The 22,684-nt window shown below is 42.6% G+C and overlaps 1 protein-coding gene across 1 annotated transcript in view; it reads left to right on the top strand.

Moving 5' to 3' along the window:
- The first annotated feature begins 854 nt into the window (after nucleotides 1–854).
- LOC129626008 (trophoblast Kunitz domain protein 1-like) overlaps nucleotides 855–22,684 on the top strand; it is a 30,539-nt gene continuing 8,709 nt past the window's right edge. The window contains 17 exon segments of the mRNA XM_055545123.1: nucleotides 855–974; nucleotides 3,235–3,318; nucleotides 4,519–4,590; nucleotides 5,631–5,729; nucleotides 6,231–6,314; nucleotides 7,781–7,852; nucleotides 9,041–9,139; nucleotides 9,644–9,727; nucleotides 10,965–11,036; nucleotides 12,244–12,342; nucleotides 12,846–12,898; nucleotides 12,900–12,929; nucleotides 14,136–14,166; nucleotides 14,169–14,207; nucleotides 16,172–16,270; nucleotides 16,791–16,874; nucleotides 21,105–21,176. Coding sequence (XP_055401098.1) covers nucleotides 881–974; nucleotides 3,235–3,318; nucleotides 4,519–4,590; nucleotides 5,631–5,729; nucleotides 6,231–6,314; nucleotides 7,781–7,852; nucleotides 9,041–9,139; nucleotides 9,644–9,727; nucleotides 10,965–11,036; nucleotides 12,244–12,342; nucleotides 12,846–12,898; nucleotides 12,900–12,929; nucleotides 14,136–14,166; nucleotides 14,169–14,207; nucleotides 16,172–16,270; nucleotides 16,791–16,874; nucleotides 21,105–21,176 — 1,267 coding nt within the window. The 5' untranslated portion in view covers nucleotides 855–880.

Raw genomic sequence — 22,684 nt, forward strand, 5'->3', positions numbered from 1 at the left:
CACACTGTCTAGGTTTGTCATAGCTTTGCTAAAAAGAAGCAATCTTCTTCTGATTTCACACCTGCAGTCACCAACCACAGTGATTTTATAGCCTAATTAGGGTAAATCTGTCACTACTTACACCTTTTACCCTTCTATTTGCCATGAAATAATGGCAGATTCCATGATCTTAGCTTTTTAACTATTTAGTTGATGAAACCAGATGAGGGACAACTGTGGGTCATGCTGTGAATATATGATCAGCCCCCTGCTTCTCCTCAGTCTCTCCCCTTATTCGTTTTTTGATGCATAAACAGGGTTAGAGCCCAGGTTGACTTCACCTTCACCAGCTAAGTTCCTGCCTGGACAAATGCCTGGTAAAGTGCATGTGTCCATTCACGGGAGAAGTTGTGGCAATGGTTGTAGGAAGGTGACCTGTATCACACCTGTCATCTGAGGTAGGTGAGGGGGGTCAGGGCATTGAGATCCAGGTGAGATGACTCATGCAGAAGGCTGAAATGGAGAACCTGGGCTAACACATTGCTAGTCACTTATCTGTCTTCTGATCTACTCTCAACCACTTACTTATCATCCATCACATGCCAGGCACTGCTCGAGGGGCTGGGATGCTCCCTCCATCTGTCTGATCACAATCTGTGTTTACATGAGACCCACAGGCATCATCAAGTCTGAGAATTGTTCTTACTGGATATTTGACCCCTGCAGACAGAAGCAGGAGGCATGGTTAGGTAGGGAGATTACGCAATAAACAGGACTGACCCAACTCCTCCCCTTGCCCACCCACCTCCTCATCACCTGATCCCACCCCTCAGCCAGCATATTAAAAGCTCAGTCTGTCTGTCCTCAGCATCCTCAGGAGCCCTCCTGGAAGGCTACCAAGATGAGACGGTTCTGCCTCTCTGCAGCCCTTCTCGTCCTCCTGGTTATCCTGGTGGACAGCACCCCGCTGAATATACACCATATCCAGGATGAAGGTAGGTCCAGCCTCACCTCTCTTCTACAGCTTACGGGAAAACAATGGAAGTCCATGAAAGTGGGTGGGGCAGGTGTGGATTGGGTGCTGCTAATCATCTTTGGATTTCTCTGCCATGCTGGCCAGGATTTTTGTTTGTTTCTTTGGTTTTGGCAGCACTGGTCTTCCTCCCTATTCAAGGGTATTCTCTAGTTCTGGAGTCTTCTCTCTGGTTGCAGGGTGTGGAATCTCGTTGGGGTGGCTTCTCTTGTTGCAGATCAGGGGCTCTAGGCATCTGGGCTCAGTAGTTGCAGTTCACCTTCTTAGTTGCCACAAGGCAAATGGAATCGTCACAACAAGGGATAGAACCCAAGTCCTGTGCATTAGCATGTGGATTCTTTTCTATTGGACTACCAGGGAAGTCTTTAGTTGCAGACTTTTAACTCCACTGATATCATGACTCTCATGAGGATATTTATTAAAATTTTGTATTTATTAGAATTTTATATATATATATATATATATATATATATATATATGTCTCAAAATTCTGCCAGATCAGGGACCCCATTTCTGAGAATCTCTATTCTTGTTCCCTGCCATGTCTGTGAACCTCGCTGTAGTGCAGTAATAAAAGTAAGTAAAGTGAAAGTCGTTCAGCCGTGTCCAACTCTTTGAGACCCCATGAACTCTATCATCCATGGGATTCTCCAGGCCAGAATACTGGAATGGGATCCCTTTGCCTTCTACAGGGGATCTTTCAAACACAGGGATTGAACCCAGGTCTTCCGCATTGCTGGTGGATTCTTTACCAGCTGAGCCACCAGGGAAACCCTGTGTAGTAATAAAAAGCTTAAAATTTGAACCGTCTCTTAGCTAATGGCCCAGGTCTCCTAAAACTCTTGCAGTTTCCTTACTTTAGATGTTATGAGATGAGTAACAAAAGGCAGCTCAAGGTAACCTTGAGGTGTGGTTTGTGTCCAAGAAACCACAAGCACCCATTTAATGTTTACAGTTTTCAACAGCTGCCACTCCAGCACCTCTGAAGAGAAGGGAGGAAACTGAAAGTGAGATCAGTCACAGTGGCTGATACTCCAGCCAACATGCCTGCTTAGTGAACCCTAGGAAGAAATACATAAGAACTGGGCTCAGAGAGCCTGTGGGTTGGCGAATATAGGAAGTTGAAGTGAGGGTGCTGTGCTCACTAGGGCACAGAGGCTGGGGACATCCTCCTCTCCCTTTGCCCTGCACATCTCTTCCATTTTGCTGCCTTAAGTTATATTTTGTACATTAATCTGGGAATAGTAAGCAATGCTTTCCCAAAGTTCAGCCACCGGTTCTGTTGAGTTGTTGAATTTGAAGTTGGGGTCATAGACTTGCCTGCCCCTCCATTTTAGTTATTTGGTCACAAGCATGATTGACTCAGGACCTCATGGCTGGCATCTGAACTGAGGACAGTCTTGAGCCCCCAACCTTCAGAATCTGCAGTAACTCCATCGATTCCCATCAGAAGTAAATGGACTTGTTGAACACCCAGTGGGTGTTTGGGGAATTGGCTGCTGTTGGTAGAGACACCACATATTTGGTGTGAGGGAAAAACCCAGAATCACTCTCCCCTGTGACTGGCGGTTCAGGTGATGCTTCAAAGAGGGGGAGCAATGGAAGTACATATTGCACCCATAAGTTGTTTCCAGTTATCTGTATTTTCAGAGTTCCTGGGATAATCAAGGACTGTATCAAATAGGTTGTAACATGCCAGAATCTTGTCCTGGCCCTGAAACACACATGCCATGTCCTGGGGCAAGTCATCTGCAATTTTCTCATCAGAACAGGGGATACATATTACATGGCTTTTGAAAAGATCACCAGTAATTAAAATAAAAATTGAATTACATTTCATGGTGAATTTTGTGCATGCTCCGCCAAGATGTGTTACTCTAAAAAAATTTCTTTAACTATTTAGTTTGGGAAACAAAGAATATTTATGTGTCAGATAATGAGTATTCCTCTATCTGAAAAATAATCAGAAAGACCTGGGATGAATTGTCTGCAGGAAATGTAAGAAACAACCAGTTGAATGTTGATTCCTGATACTAAAGCTGAGACATTATTAGGAAAGTCTCCAGGCCCTTTCCCATGTTCCCTTTTGACTATTGTGTATTATCCATATGTTTTCCCTTCTTTGTACATTGTTGACTACTATTTTATTATCCATATTTGACCCTTGTTTTAGTTCATAAACCAGGCATCCTAAAACTCTTGGAATTTACTGTCTTTCATAGGTCCGGAGACAAACCACACACAGGAACTTGAGACGCGTTCAGTAGTAAATGTGGTTAAAAGTGTCCTCGGCGGTGTGATTACAGGTTTGAGCTTTCTGCACTTCTGGGGAAAGGACAGGACACTGAGATTGGGAACAGTCCCCACTGGCCAATGATTCAAGCAAAATACCTGTTTGATGAAACCTCAAGAAGAATCCATAAATGTGGGCATTCAGAGAGCTTCTGGGGTGTTAAAACAGGGAGGGTGGTGATGTCAGGGTCCTGTGTTCTCTAGGACATGGAGGCTCCCCACAACTCCACTTCCACTTTGCCTTGCACATCTACTCATTTTGGTGTGCCTAGAATTATCCTTAATAGCAAGGTGTGATCCCTATGTGAGTGGTCTTCCTGAGTTTGGTCATCAGATTAACTGAGTTATTGAACTCGGAGTTGGGGTAACGGAACTTCCCAGTTTTAGACACTTTGTCAAATCATGAGGGATGGGCACACATGGCTCGCATTTGAACTGAGGACAGTTCTGAGACATCAACATGCAGAATGTATGTTAACTCCCCCAATTTCCTATCTGAATTAAATTGCGTTGTTGCACACCCAGTGGGTGTTTGGGGAATTGAATGTTGTTTCGAGAGACACCACATATTTGGTGTCAAGGAAACCCAACTCACTCTCCCTTGTGCTTTGGGAGCTCAGGTGATTGCTGGGCCAGGGGAGTAATGAAAGTAGGACACTGCACCCAGAAGCTGTCACCAGTTACCGGTATTTTCAGAGTTCCTGGCAGAATAGGATAGTGTATCAACTGGGTTGTATCTTGTTCAGACCCTGTCATCCTCATGCCATGTGTCCTCCAGCAGGTCATCCATAGTCCTCATCTGAACAGCAGATAAGTGCTGCATGAGTTCTTGGAACATATTACGAGTCATAAATATAAACAGCTTATTCACATTTCATGGCCATGCTTGGTCATTTTACACTAGGATATGTTCATGAACGATTTCTCTACCTGATACTAGGGGCCAAAAGAAAGAATATTTATGGGCCAAGTAATAATTATCCCTCTATTTAAAATTTAATCACACAGACCTGGACCACTGAGAAATGTTGGGAAAGCATAAAACCCACCCTTTGTGTGGTTGGCTCATGGGGCCAAGGCTTGTACAATATTAGACAATTCTCCAGGCCTTTTTCTTTGTCCCATTTGAATATCATTTTATTGTTCATATTTGAATGTTGTCCTGGTTCATGGTCCAATATTCCTGAAAATTTTGAAATCTCTGTCTTTCACAGGTACTAAGATTATTGGAAATGGAGCCAGTGTACTGACAGGATTGGCTGAAATAATCAACAAAGCACTTAAAGGTTAGGACTTTCTGCACCTCTGGGGAGAGAAAAGGGCACTGAGACTGAGATCAGTCACCACTGGCTGATGATTCAACACATATGACTATTGACTGAAACTTCATATAAAGCCATAAATATTGGCTCAGTGAGCTTATGAGGTGGGAGGAAATGGTTGTGAGGTGATGGTGCTCTGCTCAGGAGGGCATGGACACTCTGTCCAACCCCATTCCTCCTGTGCCATAAAGATTTCCTCCATTTCACTGTTTCCGAGATTTTTCCTGGACATTAATCTGAGAAAGGTCATTAAGAGTTTTCCTGAGTATGGGGACTGGTTCGATGGAGTTTTTAAGCATAGAGGTGGAGTCATGGAAATTTCAGGTTTAAGTCACTTGGTCAGGAAGATGATAATTTGAGAAGACATGGTGGGCATCTGAAGTTAAGCCAGTCTTCCTATCCCAAACTGTCATCGGCACTAACTCCACAGATGTGGTATCAGAAATCAATTGAGAGTGGGCAGCCAACTGGGTGTTAGGAATTGGGTGGTTGGTGGAAAAACCACGTATTTGGTGTCAGGAAAAAACCCAGACTCACCCTCTCCTATGATGTGAGGGCTCAGGTGAGGCTTGGGGAGAGGTGAGTGGTAAAAGTAAGACCCAGGACCTGGAAACTCTGCCGAGTTCTCTGTATTGTTGAGTTCCTAGCTAATCAATAGTGTATTATATGGGTTGTGACGTCATTGTATCTTGTCTTGACCAGGCAAAAACCACATGCTTATTCCTGGGCAAGTCATCAGCAGTTTCCTCATCTGAACAGGGGAAACATGTTACATGAGTTCTTAGAACAGATGACGAGTTATGAATAGAAAGACTTTATTCACGTGTCACGAACAGATTTGTCCATTTCCCACCATAATGTGTTAATCTGAAAAAGAAGTTCTCTACATACTTGCTGTGGCCAAATAATAATATTCCTCTGTCAAACAATGTTTATTCCAGTATTATTAAGATAATACTGGACCAGGCTGAAAATTTACTTCTGAAACTTACTCTCTTTCATAGGTCAGGTGATGATTTCGGGAATACAATTCGATAACCATACACAAGAGGAACTGCCAACGCTCGAGATTGAATACTCAACACTCAGTGAGGAGATCAAAGGTTTGTAGTGTCTGCACCTTGGGGAAGAGGGAAGGGCACTGAGATTCAGATCAATGATCAAGACCAATGATTCAATCAATAAGTATCTTTCTTGAAACCTCAACAGTGCATAAATATTTCATGGTGAATTTTGTGCATGTTCTGCCAAGATGTATTAATCTTAAAAATTTCTTTACCTACTTATTTGGGCCACAAAGAATATTTGGGTGTCAAATAATGAGCATTATTCTATCAAAATATAATTAGAGCAAGCTGGGATGAATGTTCTGCAGGGAATATAAGAAACAGCCCTGTGTAGGTTGACTCCTGATACCAAAGCTGAGACATTATTAGGAAAGTTTCCAGGCCCATTCCCACATTCTGTTTTGACTATCGTGTATTATCCATAGTTGTTCCCTCATTTGTCCAGTGTTGATGACTATTTTATTATCCATATTTGATCCTTGTTTTTAGTCCATGGACCAGGCCTCCTGCAACTCTTGGATTTATTGTCTTTCCTAGGTGTGGAGACAATCCATAAACAGGGCATTGAGAAGCGTGCAGTACTACCCGTGGTTAAAGGTATCCTCGGCGGTGTGCTTAAAGGTTTGTTCTTCCTGTAGCTCTGGGGAGAGGAGAGAGCACTGAGACTGGGAACAGTCCTCACTGGCCCATGAGTCAATCAAAATTCCTATTTAGTGAAACCACAAGAAGAATCCACAAATGTGGGGATTCAGAGAGCCTCTGGGCTGTTAAAACAGGGAGGGTGGTGATGTGACTGTCTTCTGAGTTTGGTCATGAGATTAACTGAGTTATTGAACCTGGGGGTGGGTTAATGGAACTTCCCAGTTTTAGACACTTTGCAAAATAATGACGAATGGGCACACATGGTTGGTTCCTGAACTTGGGACAATTCTGAGACTCAACATGCAGAATGCATGTTACCTCCCCCAATTTCCTCTCTGAATTAAATTGCATTGTTACACACCCCATGGGTGTTTGGATAACTGGATGTTGTTTTGAGAGACACCACATATTTGGTGTCAAGGAAACCCAACTCACTCTCCCTTGTGTTTTGCAGCTCAGGTGAGTGCTGGGCCAGGGGAGTAATGAAAGTGGGACACTGCCCCCAGAAGCTGTTACCAACATCAGTGTTTTCAGAGTTCAGGGCAAAATAGGAGAGTATATTTAGTGGGTTGTGACAGGGTGTATCTTGTTCAGACCCTGTCACCCTCAAACCATGTGTCCTCTGGCAAGTCATGTATAGTCCTCATCTGAACAGCAGATAAGTGCTGCATGAGTTCTGGGAACATATTATGAGTCATAAATATAAAAAGCTTATTCACATTTCATGGCCATGTTTGGTCATTTTACACCAGGAAATGTTCCTGAAACATTTCTGTACCTACTTACTTGGGGCCAGAAAGAACGAATATTTATGGGACAATAATGAATTGATGCTTTTGAACTGTGGTGTTGGAGAAGACTCTTGAGAGTCCCTTGGACTGCAAGGAGATCCAACCAGTCCATTCTGAAGGAGATCAGCCCTGGGATTTCTTTGGAAGGAATGATGCTGAAGCTGAAACTCCAGTACTTTGGCCACCTCATGTGAAGAGTTGACTCATTGGAAAAGACTCTGATGCTGGGAGGGATTGGGGGCAGGAGGAGAAGGGGATGACAGAGGATGAGATGGCTGGATAACATCACTGACTCGATGGACGTGAGTCTGAGTGAACTCCGGGAGTTGGTGATGGACAGGGAGGCCTGGCGTGCTGCGATTCATGGGGTCTCAAAGAGTCAGACACGACTGAGTGACTGAACTGATCTGATCTGAATGATTATCCATCTATTTAAAAATTAATCAAACAGACCTGGACCACTGAGAACAGCAATTGTGAGGAAAGCATGAAACCCAGGCCTTGTGTGGTTGGTTCATGGACCAAGGCTTGTAGAATATTAGAAAAATTTCCTTGCCTTTCCTCTGTCTTACATTTTCCTATTGCTTTATTTTTCATATGTGAACATTGTCCTGGATCACGGTACAATATTCCTGAAATGTTTGTCTTTCCTAGGTGTCAAGATTTTTGGAAAGGGAGCCAGTATACTAACAGGATTGGCTGAAATCGTCAAGAAAGCACTTAAAGGTTAGGACTTTCTGCTCCTCTGGGGAGAGAGGAGGGCACTGAGCCTGAGGTCAGTCACCACTGGCTGACGATTCAATACATACGACTCTTGAGTAAAACCTCAATACAAATCCATAAATATTGGCTCAGAGAGCTTATCAGGTGGGGCTAAATGGTCATGAGTTGAGAGTGCTCTGCTCAGAAGGGCACCCAACTCCACTACACCTGCGCCCTACAGATCTCCTCCATTTCAGTGTTTCTGTGTTTTTTCCTGTACGTTACTCTGAGAACAGTGATTAAGAGTTTTCCTGAGTTTGTTCACTGGTTTGATTGGGTTTCTGAGCATGGAGGTAGAGAGGAAATTTAAAGTTTCAGTCACTTGTTCAGAAAGTTGATAACTCGAGAACACATGGCTGGCACTAAAGTCTGGGCAGTCTCGATACCTCAACTTGTGGCATCAGCACCAACTCCACAGATATGGTATCCAAGGTCAATGGACACTGGGTGGCCTGTTGGGTGTTAGGAATGGATGGTTGTGGAAAAACCACATATTTGGTGTCAGGAAAAAACCCAGACTCACCCTCCCCTGTGATTTGATGGCTCAGGTGAGACTTGGGGAGCGGTGAGTAGTGAAAGTAATCCCCTGGACCTGGAAACTCTCACCCGTTCTCTGTATTGTCAAGTTCCTAGCCAATCAATAGTGTATCATATGGGTTGTGACGTCATCGTATATTGTCTTGACCAGACAACCCACATGCTTATTCCTGGGGAAATCATCTGGAGTTTCCTCATCTGAACAGGGGAAACATGTTACATTAGTTCTTAGAACAGATGAAGAGTTATGAAAGAAAAGACTTTATTCATGTGTCATGACCTGATTTGTCCATTTTCCAACACAATGTGTTGAGCTGAAAAAGAAATTCTCTACCTACTTGCTGTGGCCAAGTAAAAATATTTCTTTATCAAATAATGTTATTCTTGTATTATTAAGAGTAATCAAAGATCTGAACCGGGGAGCAGCTCCAGGGAAAGCAAGTAACATAGCCCTTGTGGGGTAGCCTGTGGGAACAAGGTTGATACAATATAAGGAAAGTCTCCAGGCCCTTTTCTTGTTGTCTTTTGACTGGTATTTTCTTATCCATGTTTGTTCCTTTTCTTGTTTCACGGACCAGGCCTCCTGAAACTCTTGAAATTTACTCTCTTTCATAGGTCAGGTGATGATTTCCGGGATACAGTTCGATAACCACACGCCAGAGGAATTGCCAACACTCGAGATTGAATACTCAACACTCAGTGAGGAGAATGAAGGTTTGTAGTTTCGAACCTCGCAAAAGAGGGAAGGGCACTGAGATTCAGATCAATGATCAACGACCAATGATTCAATCAATAAGCCTGTTTGTTGAAACCTCAACAGTGCATAAATATTCCATGGTGAATTTAGTGTATGTTCTGCCAATATGCATTCATCTCAAAAGATTTCTTTACCTACTTACTGTGGGCCACAAAGAATATTTGGGTGTCAAATAATGAGTATTCCTCTATCATGAAAAATAATTAGAACAAGCTGGGATGAATGTTCTGCAGGGAATGAAAGAAACAGCCCTGAGTAGGTTGACTCCTGATACCAAAGCTGAGACATTGTTAGGAAAGTCTCCAGGCCCTTTCTCATGTTCCCTTTTGACTATTGTGTATTATCCATAGTTATTCCCTCATTTGTCCACTGTTGACGACTATTTTATTATCCATATTCGATCGTTGTTTTAGTTCATGGCTAGGCCTCCTGAAACTCTTGGAATTTACTGTCTCTCACAGGTGTGAAGACAAGCCACAAACACGGCCTTGAGAAGCGTTCAATAAGAAAAGTGTTTAAAAAGATCCTCGGTGGTGTGATTAAAGGTTTGTTCTTCCTGTACCTCTGGTGAGAGGAGAGGGCACTGAGACTGGGAACAGTCCCCACTGGCCAATGATTCAATCAAAACCCCCGTTTAGTGAAACTTCAAGAAGAATTCAGGCATTCAGAGAACATTCATAGAGCTTCTGGGCTGTTAAAACAGGGAGGGTGGTGATGTCAGGGCCCTGTGTTCTCTAGGACATGGAGGCTCCCCACAACTCCACTTCCACTTTGCCTTGCACATCTACTCATTTTGGTGTGCCTAGAATTATCCTTAATAGTAAGGTGTGATCCTTATGTGAGTGGTCTTCCTGAGTTTGGTCATCAGATTAACTGAGTTATTGAACTCGGAGCTGGGGTAATGGAACTTCCCAGTTTTAGACACTTTGTCAAATCATGAGGGATGGGCTCACATGGCTGGTATCTGAACTGAGGACAGTTCTGAGACCTCAACATGCAGAATGTATATTAACTCCCTCGAGTTTCTATTGACTATAGAAACTCTATATTTCTATATTCTATCTGAATATAGAAATAGTGGGTGTTTGGGGAATTGGATGTTGTTTCTAGAGACACCACATATTTGGTGTCAAGGAAACCCAACTCACTCTCCCTTGTGCTTTAGGAGCTCAGGTGAGTGCTGGTCCAGGGGAGTAATGAAAGTGGGACACTGCACCCAGAAGCTGTTACCAATTATTGGTATTTTCAGAGTTCCCTTCAGAATAGGAGAGTGTATCAAGTGGGTTGTGATGGAGTGTATCTTGTTCGAACTCTGTCACCCTCATGCCATGTGTCCTCTGGCAAGTCATCCACAGTCCTCATCTGAACAGCAGATAAGTGCTGCATGAATTCTTGGAATATAATACCAGTCATAAATATGAACAGCTTATTCACATTTCATGGCCATTTCTGGTCATTTTACACCAGTAAATGTTCATGAAACATTTCTGTACCTACTTGCTTGGGCCAGAAAGAAAGAATATTTATGGCTCAAGTGATGATTATCCTCTGTTTAAAAATTAATCACAGAGACCTAGAACACTGAGAAGAGCAGCTGCCGGGAAAGCATGAAACCCAGGCCTTGTGTGGTTGGTTCATGGGACCAAGGACTTTACAATATTAGAAAATTCCGCTGACCTTCCCTTTTCTCACTTTTTCCTATCATTTTATTTTTCATATGTGAATGTTGTCCTGGTTCATGTTCCAATATTCTGAAATGTTTGAAATTTTTGTCTTCCATAGGTTCCAAGATTGTCGGAAAGGGAGCCAGTATACTAGGAGGATTGGCTAAAATACTGAACAAAACAATGAAAGGTTAGGACTTTCTGCACCCTTGGGGAGAGAGGAGGGCACTGAGACTGAGATCAGTCACCACTGGCTGACGATTGGATACCTATTGAACTCTTAGTGAAACCTCAATGAAACTCAATATATATTGGCTCAGAGAACTTATGAGGGGGGAAGAAGCAGTCGTGAGTTGAAGGTGCTCTGCTCAGAAAGGCATGGAGGCTCCGTCCATCTCCACTCCTCCCATGCACTAAAGATCTCCTCGTAGTCACTGTTTCTGAGATTTTTCCTGCAATGTACACTGAGAGCAGTGATTAAGAGTTGTCCTGAGTTTGGTTGCTGGTTTGATTGAGTTTTTGAGCATGGAGGTAGAGTTGTGGAAATTTGAAGTCTCAGTCACTTGGTCAGAAACATGATAACTCAAGAGGACATGGCTAGCATCTGAAGTTAGGGCCGTTTCCCTACATCAACCTGTGGCATCGGCCCTAACTTCACAGATGGTATCAGAAGTCAGTGGACTTTGGGTGGCATGTTGGGTGTTGGGAATTGGATGGTTGTTGGAAAAACCATGTATTTGGTGTTAGGAAAAATCCCAGAGTCACCCACGACGGTGATGTGAAGGCTCAGGTGAGGCTTGAGGATAGGTGAGTTAGGAAAGTAAGACCCTGAACCTGGAAACTCTCACCAGTTGTCAGTATTGTCGAGTTCCTAGCCAAGCAATAGTGTATCAAATGCATATCGATGTGACAGTATCATGTCCTGACCAAGCCTTCTAAATGTGTGTCTTGGTGCAAATAATCTGCAGTTTTCTCATCTGAACAGGGAATCGTGTTACATGAGTTCTTAGAACAGATGATGAGTTATGAATAGAAATAGTTTATCCATGTGTCATGACCAGATTTGTCCACTTCCCACCACAATGCATTAACCTGAAAAAATATTCTCTACCTACTTGCTGTGGCCAAGTAAAAATATTTCTCATTGGAAAAGGTTTATTCCTATATTACTAAGAGTAATGAAAAGATGTAGAGCCACGGAGGAGGGCAGCTTCAGGGAAAGCAAGAAACACAGCCCTTGTAGGGTAGCCTGTGAGAGCAAGGTTTTACAATATAATGAAAGTCTCCAGGCCCTTTCCCTTGTTGTCTTTTGACTGGTATTATCTTATTCATGTTTGATCCTTTTCCTGTTTCATATACCAAACTTCCTGAAACTCTTGAAATTTACTCTTTCATAGATGAGGTGATGATTTCAAGAATACAATTCTATAACCATACACAAGAGGAATTGCCAACACTAGAGATTGAATATACAATACTCAGTGAGGAGAATAAAGGTTTGTAGTTTGGGCATCTCGGGGAAGAAGGATGGGCGCTGAGATTCAGATCAATGACCAATGACCAATGATTCAATCAATATGCCTGTTTCTTAAAACCTCAACAGTGCATAAATATTTCATGGTGAATTTTGTGCATGTTCCGCCAAGATGTGTTAATCTCAAAAGATTTCTTACCTACTTACTTTGGGCCATGAAGAATATTTGGGTGTCAAATAATGAGTATTCCGCTATCATGAAAAATAATTAGAGTAAGCTAGGATGAATAATGAAAGAAACAGCCCTGTGTAGGTTGACTCCTGATACCAAAGCTGAGACATTATTAGGAAAGTGTCCAGGCCCATTCCCATGTTCTGTTTTGACTATTGCATATCATTGCGTACAATTGAGTATTTTTCCCTCATTTGTCCAGTGTTGATGACTATTTTATCATCCATATTTGATCGTTGTTTTAGTCCATGGGCCAGGCCTCTTGGAACTCTTGGATTTACTGTCTTTCCTAGGTGTGGAGACAAGCCATAAACAGAAACTTGAGAAGCGTGCAGTACTACCTGTGCTTAAAGGTATCCTCGGCGGTGTGCTTAAAGGTTTGTGTTCTTCCTGTAGCTTTGGGGAGAAGAGAAGGCACTGAGATTGGGAACAGTCCTGACTGGCCCATGATTCAATCAAAATTACTGTTTAGTGAAACCACAAGAAGAATCCACAAATGTGGGCACTCAGAGAGCTTCTGGGCTGTTACAACAGGGAGGGTGGTGATGTGAGGGTCCTTTGTTCTCTAGGACATGGAGGCTCCCCACAACTCCACTTCCACTTTGCCTTGCACAACTACTCATTTTGGTGTGCCTAGGATTATCCTTAATAACAAGGTGCAATCGCTATGTGAGTGGTCTTCCTGACTTTGGTCATCAGATTAACTGAGTTATTGAACTCGGAGGTGGGGTAATGGAACTTCCCAGTTTTAGACATTTTGTCAAATCTGAGGGATGAGCCCACATGGCTCGCATTTGAACTGAGGATAGTTCTGAGACATCAACATGCAGAATGTATATTAACTCCCCTGATTTCCTATCTTAATTAAATTGTGTTGTTGCACATCCAGTGGGTGTTTGGAGAATTGGATATTGTTTCGAAGGACACCACATATTTGGTGTCAAGGAAACCCAACTCACTCTCCCTTGTGCTTTGGGAGTTCAGGAGATTGCTGGTCCAGGGGAGTAATGAAAGTGGGACACTGTACCCAGAAGCTCTGACAATTATTGGTATTTTCAGCATTCCAGGCAGAATAGAATAGTGTATCAAGTTGTGTCATGGTATATCTTGTTTAGATCATGTCACCCTCATGCCATGTGTCCTCTGGCAAGTCATCCATAGTCCTCATCTGAACAGCGGATAAGTGCTGGATGAATTCTGGGAACTTATTACGAGTCATAAATATAAACAGCTTATTCACATCTCATGGCCATGTTTGGTCATTTTATACCAGGAAATGTTCATGAAAAAATTCTATACCTGCTTACTTTGTGCCAGAAAGAAAGAATATTTATGGATCAAATGAGGATTATCCCTCTGTTTAAAAATTAATCACACAGACCTAGACCACTGAGAAGAGCAAATACTGGGAAGGCATGAAACCCAGCTGTTGAGTGGTTGATTCATGGGACCAAGGCTTGTACAATATTAGAAAATTCTCCAGGCCTTTACTTTGCCTTACTTTTTCCTAATGTTTTATTTTTCATATGTGAATATTGTCTTGGTTCATGGTACAATATTCCTGAAATGTTTGTCTTTCATAGGTGCCAAGATTTTCGGAAAGGGAGCCAGTATATTAACAGGATTGGCTGAAATAGTCAAGAAGGCACTTAAAGGTTAGGACTTTCTGCTCCTCGGGTGAGAGGAGGGCACTGAGCCTGAGGTCAGTCACCACTGGCTGACGATTCAATACGTACGATTCTTTAGTGAAACCTCAATACAAATCCATAAATATTGGCTCAGAGAGCTTATCAGGTGGGGCTAAATGGCCATGAGCTGAGGGTGCTCTGCTCAGGAGGGCATGGAGGCTCCATCCAACTCCACTACACCCGCGCCCTAAAGATCTCCTCCATTTCAGTGTTTCTGAGTTTTTTCTTTTTATTTATTTATTTATTTTTAATTTTTAAATTTTATTTTATTTTTAAACTTTATAATATTGTATTGGTTTTGCCAAATATCGAAATGAATCCACCACAGGTATACATGTGTTCCCTATCCTGAACCCTCCTCCCTACCCATACCATCCCTCTGGGTCATCCCAGTGTACCAGCCCCAAGCATCCAGTATTGTGCATCGAACCTGGACTGGCGACTCATTCCATATATGATATTATATGTATTTCAATGCCATTCCCCCAAATCATCCCACCCTCGCCCTCTCCCAGGGAGTCCAAAAAACTGTTCTATACATCAGTGTCTCTTTTGCTGTCTCGTATGTATGGTTATTGTTACCATCTTTCTAAATTCCATATATATGCATTAGTATACTGTATTGGTGTTTTTCTTTCTGGCTTACTTCACTCTGTATAATAGGCTCCAGTTTCATCCACCTCCTTAGAACTGATTCAAATGTATTCTTTTTAATGGCTGAGTAATACTCCATTGTGTATATGTACCATAGCTTTCTTATCCATTCATCTGCTGATGGGCATCTAGGTTGCTTCCATGTCCTGGCTATTATAAACAGTACTGCGATGAACATTGGGGTACACGTGTCTCTTTCCCTTCTGGTTTCCTCAATGTGTATGCCCAGCAGTGGGATTGCTGGGTCATAAGGCAGTTCTATTTCCAGTTTTTTAAGGAATCTCCACACTGTTCTCCATAGTGGCTGTACTAGTTTGCATTCCCACCAACCTGTACATTACCCTGAGAACAGTGATTAAGAGTTTTCCTGAATTTGTTCACTGGTTTGATTGAGTTTTTGAGCATGGAGGTAGAGAGGAAATTTGAGTTTCAGTCACTTGTTCAGAAACATGACAACTCGAGAACACATGGCTGGCATCTGAAGTCTTGGCAGTCTCGATACCTCAACCTGTGGCATCAGCACTAACTCCACAGATATGGTATCCAAGGTCAATGGACACTGGGTGGCCTGTTGGGTGTTGGGAATTGGATGGTTGTTGGAAAAACTGCATATTTGGTGTCAGGAAAAAACCCAGACTCACCCTCCCCTGTGATTTGATGGCTCAGGTGAGGCTTGGGGAGTGGTGAGTAGTGAAAGTAAAGTCCTGGACCTGGAAACTCTCACCCGTTCTCTGTGTTGTCGAGTTCCTAGCCAGTCAATAGTGTATCAAATGGGTTGTGACATCATTGTATATTGTCTTGACCAAGCATCCCACATGCTTATTCCTGGGGAAGTCATCTGGAGTTTCCTCATCTGAACAGGGGAAACACGTACATTAGTTCTTAGAACAGATGAAGAGTTATGAAAGGAAAGACTTTATTCATGTGTCATGACCTGATTTGTCCATTTTCTAACACAGTGTGTTAAGGGGAAAAAAACATTCTCTACCTACTTGCTGTGGCCAAGTAAAAATATTTCTTTATCAAACAATGTTTTTTCCCCATATTATTAAGAGCAATCAAAAGATCTGAGCTACGTGGGGAGCAGCTGCAGAGAAAGCAAGAAACATAGCCCTTGTGGGGTAGCCTGTGGGAGCAAGGCTGATACAATATAAAGAAAGTCTCCAGGCCCTTTCCCCTGTTGTCTTTTGACTGGTATTATATCATGCATCTGTGTTCCTTTTCTTGTTTCATGGACCATATCTTCTGAAATTCTTGAAATTTACTCTCTTTCATAGGTCAGGTGATGATTTCTGGGATACAGTTTGATAACAGTACTCAAGAGGAAATGCCAACACTCCAGATTGAATACTCAACACTCATTGAGGAGAATGAGGGTTTGTATTTTCTGGACTGCAAGGAAGAGGGAAGGGCACTGATATTCAGATCCATGACCAGTGATCAATGATTCAGTCAAAATGCCTGTTTCTTGAAACCTCAACAGTGCATAAATATTTCATGGTGAATTTAGTGCATGTTACACCAATATGGATTCATGTAAAAAATAAATTTAAATTAAAAAAATTTCTTTACCTATTTACTTTGGGCCACAAAGAATATTTAGGTGCCAAATAATGAGTATTCTGCTATCATGAAAAATAATTAGGGCAAGCTGGAATGAATGTCTGCAGGGAATGTAAGAAACAACCCTGTGTAGGTTGACTCCTGATACAAAGCTGAGACATTATTAGGAAAGTCTCCAGGCCCATCCCATGTTCTGTTTTGACTATTGCGTATTATCTATGTTTTATCCCTCATTTGTCCACTGTTGACGACTATTTCATTATGCATATTTGATCGTTGTTTTAGTCCATGGACCAGGCCTCCTGCAACTCTTGGATTTATTTTCTTTCCTAGGTGTGGAGACAATTCATAAACAGGGCATTGAGAAGCGTGCAGTACTACCCGTGGTTAAAGGTATCCTCGGCGGCATGCTTAAAGGTTTGTTCTTCCTGTAGCTCTGGGGAGAGGAGAGGGCACTGAGACTGGGAACAGTCCTGACTGGCCCATGAGTCAAACAAATTCCTTTAGTGAAACCGCAAGAAGAATCCACAAATGTGGGGATTCAGAGAGCTTCTGGGCTGTTAAAACAGGGAGGGTGGTGATGTGAACATCTTCCTGGGTTTGGTCGTCAGATTAACTGAGTTAATTGAACGGAGGCGGGTTAATGGAACTTCCCAGTTTTAGACACTTTGACAAATACTGACAAATGGGCGCACATGGCTGGCTTCTGAACTCGGGACAATTCTGAGACTCAACATGCAGAATGCATGTTACCTCCCCTGATTTCCTCTCCAAATTAAATTGCGTTCTTGCACACCCCATGGGTGTTTGGGGAATTGGATGATGTTTCGAGAGACACCACATATTTGGTGTCAAGGAAACCCAACTCACTCTCCCTTGTGCTTTGGGAGCTCAGGTGAGTGCTGGGCCAGGAGACTAATGAAAGTGGGAAACTGCACCCAGAAGCTGTTACCAATATCAGTGTTTTCAGAGTTCAGGGCAGAATAGGAGAGTATATCAAGTGGGTTGTGACAAGGTGTATCTTGTTCGGACCCTGTCACCCTCAAACCATGTGTCCTCCGGCAAGTCATGTATAGTCCTCATCTGAACAGCAGATAAGTGCTGCCTGAGTTCTGGGAACATATTACGAGTCATAAATATAAACAGCTTATTCACATTTCATGGCCATGTTTGGTCATTTTATGCCAGTAAATCTTCATGAAACAGTTCTGTACCTACTCACTTAGGGCCAGAAAGAACGAATATTTATGGGATAAGTAATAATTATCCCTCTATGTAAAAATTAATCACACAGACCTGGACCACTGAGAACAGCAACTGCCAGGAAAGCATGAAACCCAGGCCTTTTGGTGGGTTCATGGACCAAGGCTTGTACAATATTAGAAAATTTTCTGTGCCTTTCCTCTGTCTTACATTTTCCTATTGTTTTATTTTTCATATGTGAGCATTGTCCTGGATCATGGTACAATATTCCTAAAATGTTTGTCTTTCCTAGGTGTCAAGATTTTCGGACAGGGAGCCAGTATACTAACAGGATTGGCTGAAATCATCAAGAAAGCACTTAAAGGTTAGGACCTTCTGTTCCTCTGGGGAGAGAGGAGGGCACTGAGCCTGAGGTCAGTCATCACTGGATGACGATTCAATACATATGAGTCTTGAGTGAAACCTCAATACAAATCCATAAATATTGGCTCAGAGAGCTTATCAGGTGGGGCTAAATGGTCATGAGGTGAGGGTGCTCTGCTTAGAAGGGCATGGAGGTTCCATCTAACTCCACTACACCCGTGCCCTAAAGATCTCCTCCATTTCACTGTTTCTGAGTTTTTTCCTGTACGTTACTCTGAGAACAGGGATTCAGAGTTTTCCTGAGTTTGTTCACTGGTTTGACTGAGTTTTTGAGCATGGAGGTAGAGTGGAAATTTCAAGCTTCAATCACTTGTTCAGAAATTTGATAACTCAAGAACACTTGGCTGGCGTCAGAAGTCTGGGCAGTCTCGATACCTCAACCTGTGGAATCGGCACTAACTCCACAGATATGGCATCCAAGGTCAATGGACACTGGGCAGCCTGTTGGGTGTTGGGAATTGGATGGTTGTTGGACAAACCGCATATTTGGTGTCAGAAAAAAACCCAGACTCACCCTCCCCTGTGATTTGATGGCTCAGGTGAGGCTTGGGGAGCGGTAAGTAGTAAAAGTAATCCCCTGGACCTGGAAACGCTCACCCGTTCACTGTATTGTCGAGTTCTTAGCCAATCAATAGTGTATCATATGGCTTGTGACATCATCGTATAATGTCTTGACCAGGCAACCCACATGCTTATTCCTGGGGAAGTCATCTGGAGTTTCCTCATCTGAACAGGGGAAACATGTTACATTAGTTCTTAGAACAGATGAAGAGTTATGAACGGATAGACTTTATTCATGTGTCACGACCTGATTTGTCTATTTTCCAACACAGTGTGTTAAGGGGAAAAAGTGATTTTCTACCTACTTGCTGTGGCCAAGTAAAAGTATTTCTTTATCAAACAATGTTTATTCCCATGTTATTAAGAGTTATGAAAAGATCCGAGCCACAAGGGAAACAGCTGCTGGGGAAGCAAGAAACACGTCCCTTGTGGGGTAGCCTGTGGGAGCAAGGCTGATAAAATATTAGGAGAATCTCTATGCCCTTTCCCCTGTTGTCTTTTGACTGGTATTATATGCATCTGTGTTCCTTTTCTTGTTTCACAGACCATGTCTTCTGAACTCTTGAAATCTACTCTCTTTCATAGGTCAGGTGATGATTTCCGGGATACAGTTTGATAACAGTACTCGAGAGGAATTGCCAACACTCGAGATTGAATACGCAACACTCAGTGAAGAGATCACAGGTTTGTATTTTCTGGACCTCGGGGAAGAGGGAAGCTCACTGAGATTCAGATCCATGACCCGTGACCAATGATTCAGTCAATACGCGTCTTTTGTGAATCCTCAATACTGCATAAATATTTCATGGTGAATTTAGTGCATGTTCCGCCAATATGTATTCATCCAAAAAATGTCTTTACCTACTTACTCTGGGCACAAAGAATATTTGGGTTAAAATAATGATTATTCCCCTATCATGAAAAATAATTAGAGCAAGATGAGATGTTCTGCAGGGAATGTAAGAAGAGCCCTGTGTAGGTTGACTCCTGAACCAAAGCTGAGACATTATTAAGAATGTCTCCAGGCCCATTCTCACGTTCTCTTTCGACTCTTGTGTATTATCCATAGTTGTTCCCTCATTTGTCCACTTTTGATGACTATTTTATTATATATATTTGATCATTGTTTTAGTTCATGGACCAGGCCTCCTGCAACTCTTGGATTTACTGTCTTTCCTAGGTGTGGAGACAATCCATAAACAGGGCATTGAGAAGCGTTCAGTTAAAGGTATCCTCAGCAGAGTGCTTAAAGGTTTGTTCTTCCTGTAGCTCTGGGGAGAGGAGAGGGCACTGAGACTGGGAACAGTCCTCAGTGGCCTATGATTCAATCAAAATTCCTGTTTAGTGAAACTGCAAGAAGAATTCACAAATGTGGGGCATTCAGAGAGCTTCTGGGCTGTTAAAACAGGGAGGGTGGTGATATGAGGGTTCTGTGTTCTCTAGGACATGGAGGCTCCCCACAACTCCACTTCCACTTTGCTTTGCACATCTACTTATTGTGGTGTGTCTAGAATTATCCTTAATAACAAGGTGCGATCCCTATGTTAGTGGTTGTCCTGAGTTTGGTCATCAGATTAACTGAGTTTTTGAACACGGAGGTGGGGTAACAGAACTTCCTGGTTTTAGACACTTTGCCAAATACTGACAAATGGGTGCACATGGTTGGCTCCTGAATTCGGGACAATTCTGAGACTCAACATGCAGAATGCATGTTACCTCCCCCGATTTCCTCTCTGAATTAAATTGCGTTGTTGCACACCCCATGGGTGTTTGGGTAACTGGATATTATTTCAAGAGACGCCACATATCTGGTGTCAAGGAAACCCAACTCACTCTCCCTTGTGCTTTGGGAGCTCAGGTGAGTGCTGGGCCAGGGGAGTAATGAAAGTGGGACACTGCCCCCAGAAGCTGTCACCAGTTACTGGTATTTTCAGAGTTCCAGGCAGAATAGGAAAGTATATCAAGTTGGTTGTGACAGGGTGTATCTTGTCCAGACCCTGTCACCCTCAAACCATGTGTCTTCCGCCAAGTCATGTATAGTCCTCATGTGATCAGCAGATAAGTGCTGCATGCGTTCTGGGAACATATTACGAGTCATAAATATAAAGAGCTTATTCACATTTCATGGTCATGTTTAGTCATTTTACACCAGGAAATGTTCCTGAAACAGTTCTCTACCTACTTACTTGAAGCCAGAAAGAATGAATATTTATGGGACAAGTAATGATTATCTCTGTATTTAAAAATTAATCACACAAACCTGGACCACTGAGACAACAACTGCCAGGAAAGCATGAAACCCAGGCCTTGTGTGGTTGGTTCATGGCCCAAGGCTTGTAGAATATTAGAAAATTTTCTGTGCCTTTCCTCTGTCTTACATTTTCCTATCGTTTTATTTTTCATATGTGAGCATTGTCCTGGATCATGGTGCAATATTCCTGAAACGTTTGTCTTTTCTAGGTGTCAAGATTTTCGGAAAGGGAGCCAGTATACTAACAGGATTGGCTGAAATCGTCAAGAAAGCACTTAAAGGTTAGGACTTTCTGCTCCTCTGGGGAGAGAGGAGGGCACTGAGCCTGAGGTCAGTCACCACTGGCTGACAATTCAATACATACACCTCTTGAGTGAAACCTCAATACAAATCCATAAATATTGGCTCAGAGAGCTTATCAGGTGGGGCTAAATGGTCATGAGTTGAGGGTGCTCTACTCAGAAGGTCATGGAGGCCAATCCAACTCCACTACACCTGAGCCCTACAGATCTCCTCCATTTCAGTGTTTCTGAGTTTTTTCCTGTACGTTACTCTGAGAACAGTGAATAAGAGTTTTCCTAAGTTTGTTCACTGGTTTGATTGAGCTTTGAGCATGGAGGTAGAGAGGAAATTTCGAGTTTCAGTCACTTGTTCAGAAACATGATAACTTGAGAACAAATGGCTGGCACTGAAATCTGGGCTTCTCCATACCTCAACTTGTGGCATCAGCACTAACTCCACAGATATGGTATCCAAGGTCAATGGACACTGGGTGGCCCGTTCGGTGTTGGGAATTGGATGGTAGTTGGAAAAACCACATATTTGGTGTCAGGAAAAAGCCCAAACTCACCCTCCCCTGTGATTGGATGGCTCAGGTGAGGATTGGGGAGTGGTGAGTAGTAAAAGTAATCCCCTGGACCTGGAAACTCTCACCCGTTCTCTGTATTATCGAGTTCCTAGCCAATCAATAGTGTATCATATGGCTTGTGACATCATCGTATATTGTCTTGACCAGGCAACCCACATGCTTATTCCTGGGGAAATCATCTGGAGTTTCCTCATCTGAACAGGGGAAACATGTTACATTAGTTCTTAGAACAGATGAAGAGTTATGAAAGGAAAGACTTTATTCATGTGTCATGACCTGATTTGTCTATTTTCCAACACAGTTTGTTAACCTGAAAAAATCATTCTCTACATACTTTCTGTGGCCAAGTAAAAATATTTCTTTATCAAACAATGTTTATTCCCATATTATTAAGGGTAATGAAAAGATCCGAGCCACGAGGGGAGCAGTTGCAAGGGAAAGCAAGAAACACAGCCCTTGTGGGTAGCCTGAGGGAGCAAGGCTGATACAATATAAAGAAAGTCTCCAGGCCCTTTCCCCTGTTGTCTTTTGACTGGTATTATATTATGCATCTGTGTTCCTTTTCTTGTTTCATGGACCATATCTTCTGAAAGTCTTGAAATTTACTCTCTTTCATAGGTCAGGTGATGATTTCCGGGATACAGTTTGATAACCATATGCAAGAGGAAATGCCAACACTCCAGGTTGAATACTCAACACTCATTGAGGAGAATAAAGGTTTGTATTTTCTGGACCTTGGGGAAGAGGGATGGGCACTGAGATCAGATCCATGATCAATGATTTAGTCAATACACCTATTTCGTGCAATCTCAACAGCGCATAAATATTTCATGGTGAATTAGTGCATGTTCCGCCAATATGCATTCATCAAAAAAAATTCTTTACCTACTTACTTTGTGCCACAAAGAATATTTGGGTGTC

The sequence above is a fragment of the Bubalus kerabau genome, chromosome 13 (assembly GCF_029407905.1).
Source record: "Bubalus kerabau isolate K-KA32 ecotype Philippines breed swamp buffalo chromosome 13, PCC_UOA_SB_1v2, whole genome shotgun sequence".
Classification (NCBI taxonomy): domain Eukaryota; kingdom Metazoa; phylum Chordata; class Mammalia; order Artiodactyla; family Bovidae; genus Bubalus; species Bubalus kerabau.